Consider the following 976-nt stretch of genomic DNA (forward strand, 5'->3'; position numbering starts at 1 on the left):
CTCTCTCTCTCTCTCTCTCTCTCTCTCCCATCCCTGACCTTTTTTTCCAAGCAGAATGAGAATCGTGTTGCAGAGAGTGGGAAGGCCTAAACTCTAAATGAAGTCTTTGACCTCTGAACCTGTATTAGGCCTGAATAGTTCTTGCTGAGAACGGTTTTCTTCATTTCAAGATGCAACTGACCAAATAAGGTAAAAGACATCCAGTTCGATTCTTGTCTTGAAAAAAAAAAGCAAATTGTATCGTATTGCTTTGAAATTGTAGTTTGATGGTACTGTCATAAAGGTACCAAGTAAACGTTGAGGTAAGTGAGTGAGCAAGATACTCCTCCAAATCATTTGCAGAGATGTGATGACACTGGTCATCTTCCTCGATCAATAATACTTCAACAGATGCAACGAAGCATATACCGTAGGAGTTAATTTCAACTTCACACAAAATGTCAATATCGATAAACTTACCGAATATGTAAATGAAGCAAATCTAAGGTAAACCATTTCTTTGAAAGTCAAATGCGAGTAAAAATCAAAGATTAGCTGAACATACTTATTATATTTGTTGGAGCTTGTACTTCTGGAGTAATAACTTACATTACCGTAGTTTACCTTCACCGTAGTAGAAAAGTGAAAAACACAATCGAATGAATGGTTGTTGGAAAACAGATGTGACCACATCTCTATCTGTTAATTAACCTAGAAACGCATCATACCATTTACTGGATAAGTGCAAATAGATGGTGAGTACTGTATTTTCATTACTTATACTAAAAATGTAATAGAGATAATTTTTAAAAAAACTTTCTTAATTTACAAGTAATCAAGCATTTAATTAACATCGGTTAAATGCTACAAACAATCTACTATGCAAATTTTTTGAATTTTAATACATAAATCCAGCTCTTGATATTGGACTAATTAAAAATTCGTATCATCTCAAACTTTTAATTGAAATTTGCAATATTTATTGTTAATCTGGAAA

The 976-nt window shown here is 33.1% G+C and overlaps 1 protein-coding gene across 1 annotated transcript; it reads right to left on the reverse strand.

Annotated features, from left to right (window-relative positions):
• Window positions 1–181: 181 nt before the first annotated feature.
• On the reverse strand, window positions 182–672 carry LOAG_14671 (hypothetical protein; the record flags this gene model as incomplete). The annotated part of the gene is made up of 2 exons (XM_003150166.1): window positions 182–481; window positions 589–672. Coding segments are annotated over 2 exons (384 nt in total), but the record flags the coding sequence as incomplete, so codon positions are not given.
• Window positions 673–976: the final 304 nt, after the last annotated feature.

This window comes from Loa loa (assembly GCF_000183805.2).
Source record: "Loa loa unplaced genomic scaffold supercont3.26, whole genome shotgun sequence".
In the NCBI taxonomy this organism is placed as follows: domain Eukaryota; kingdom Metazoa; phylum Nematoda; class Chromadorea; order Rhabditida; family Onchocercidae; genus Loa; species Loa loa.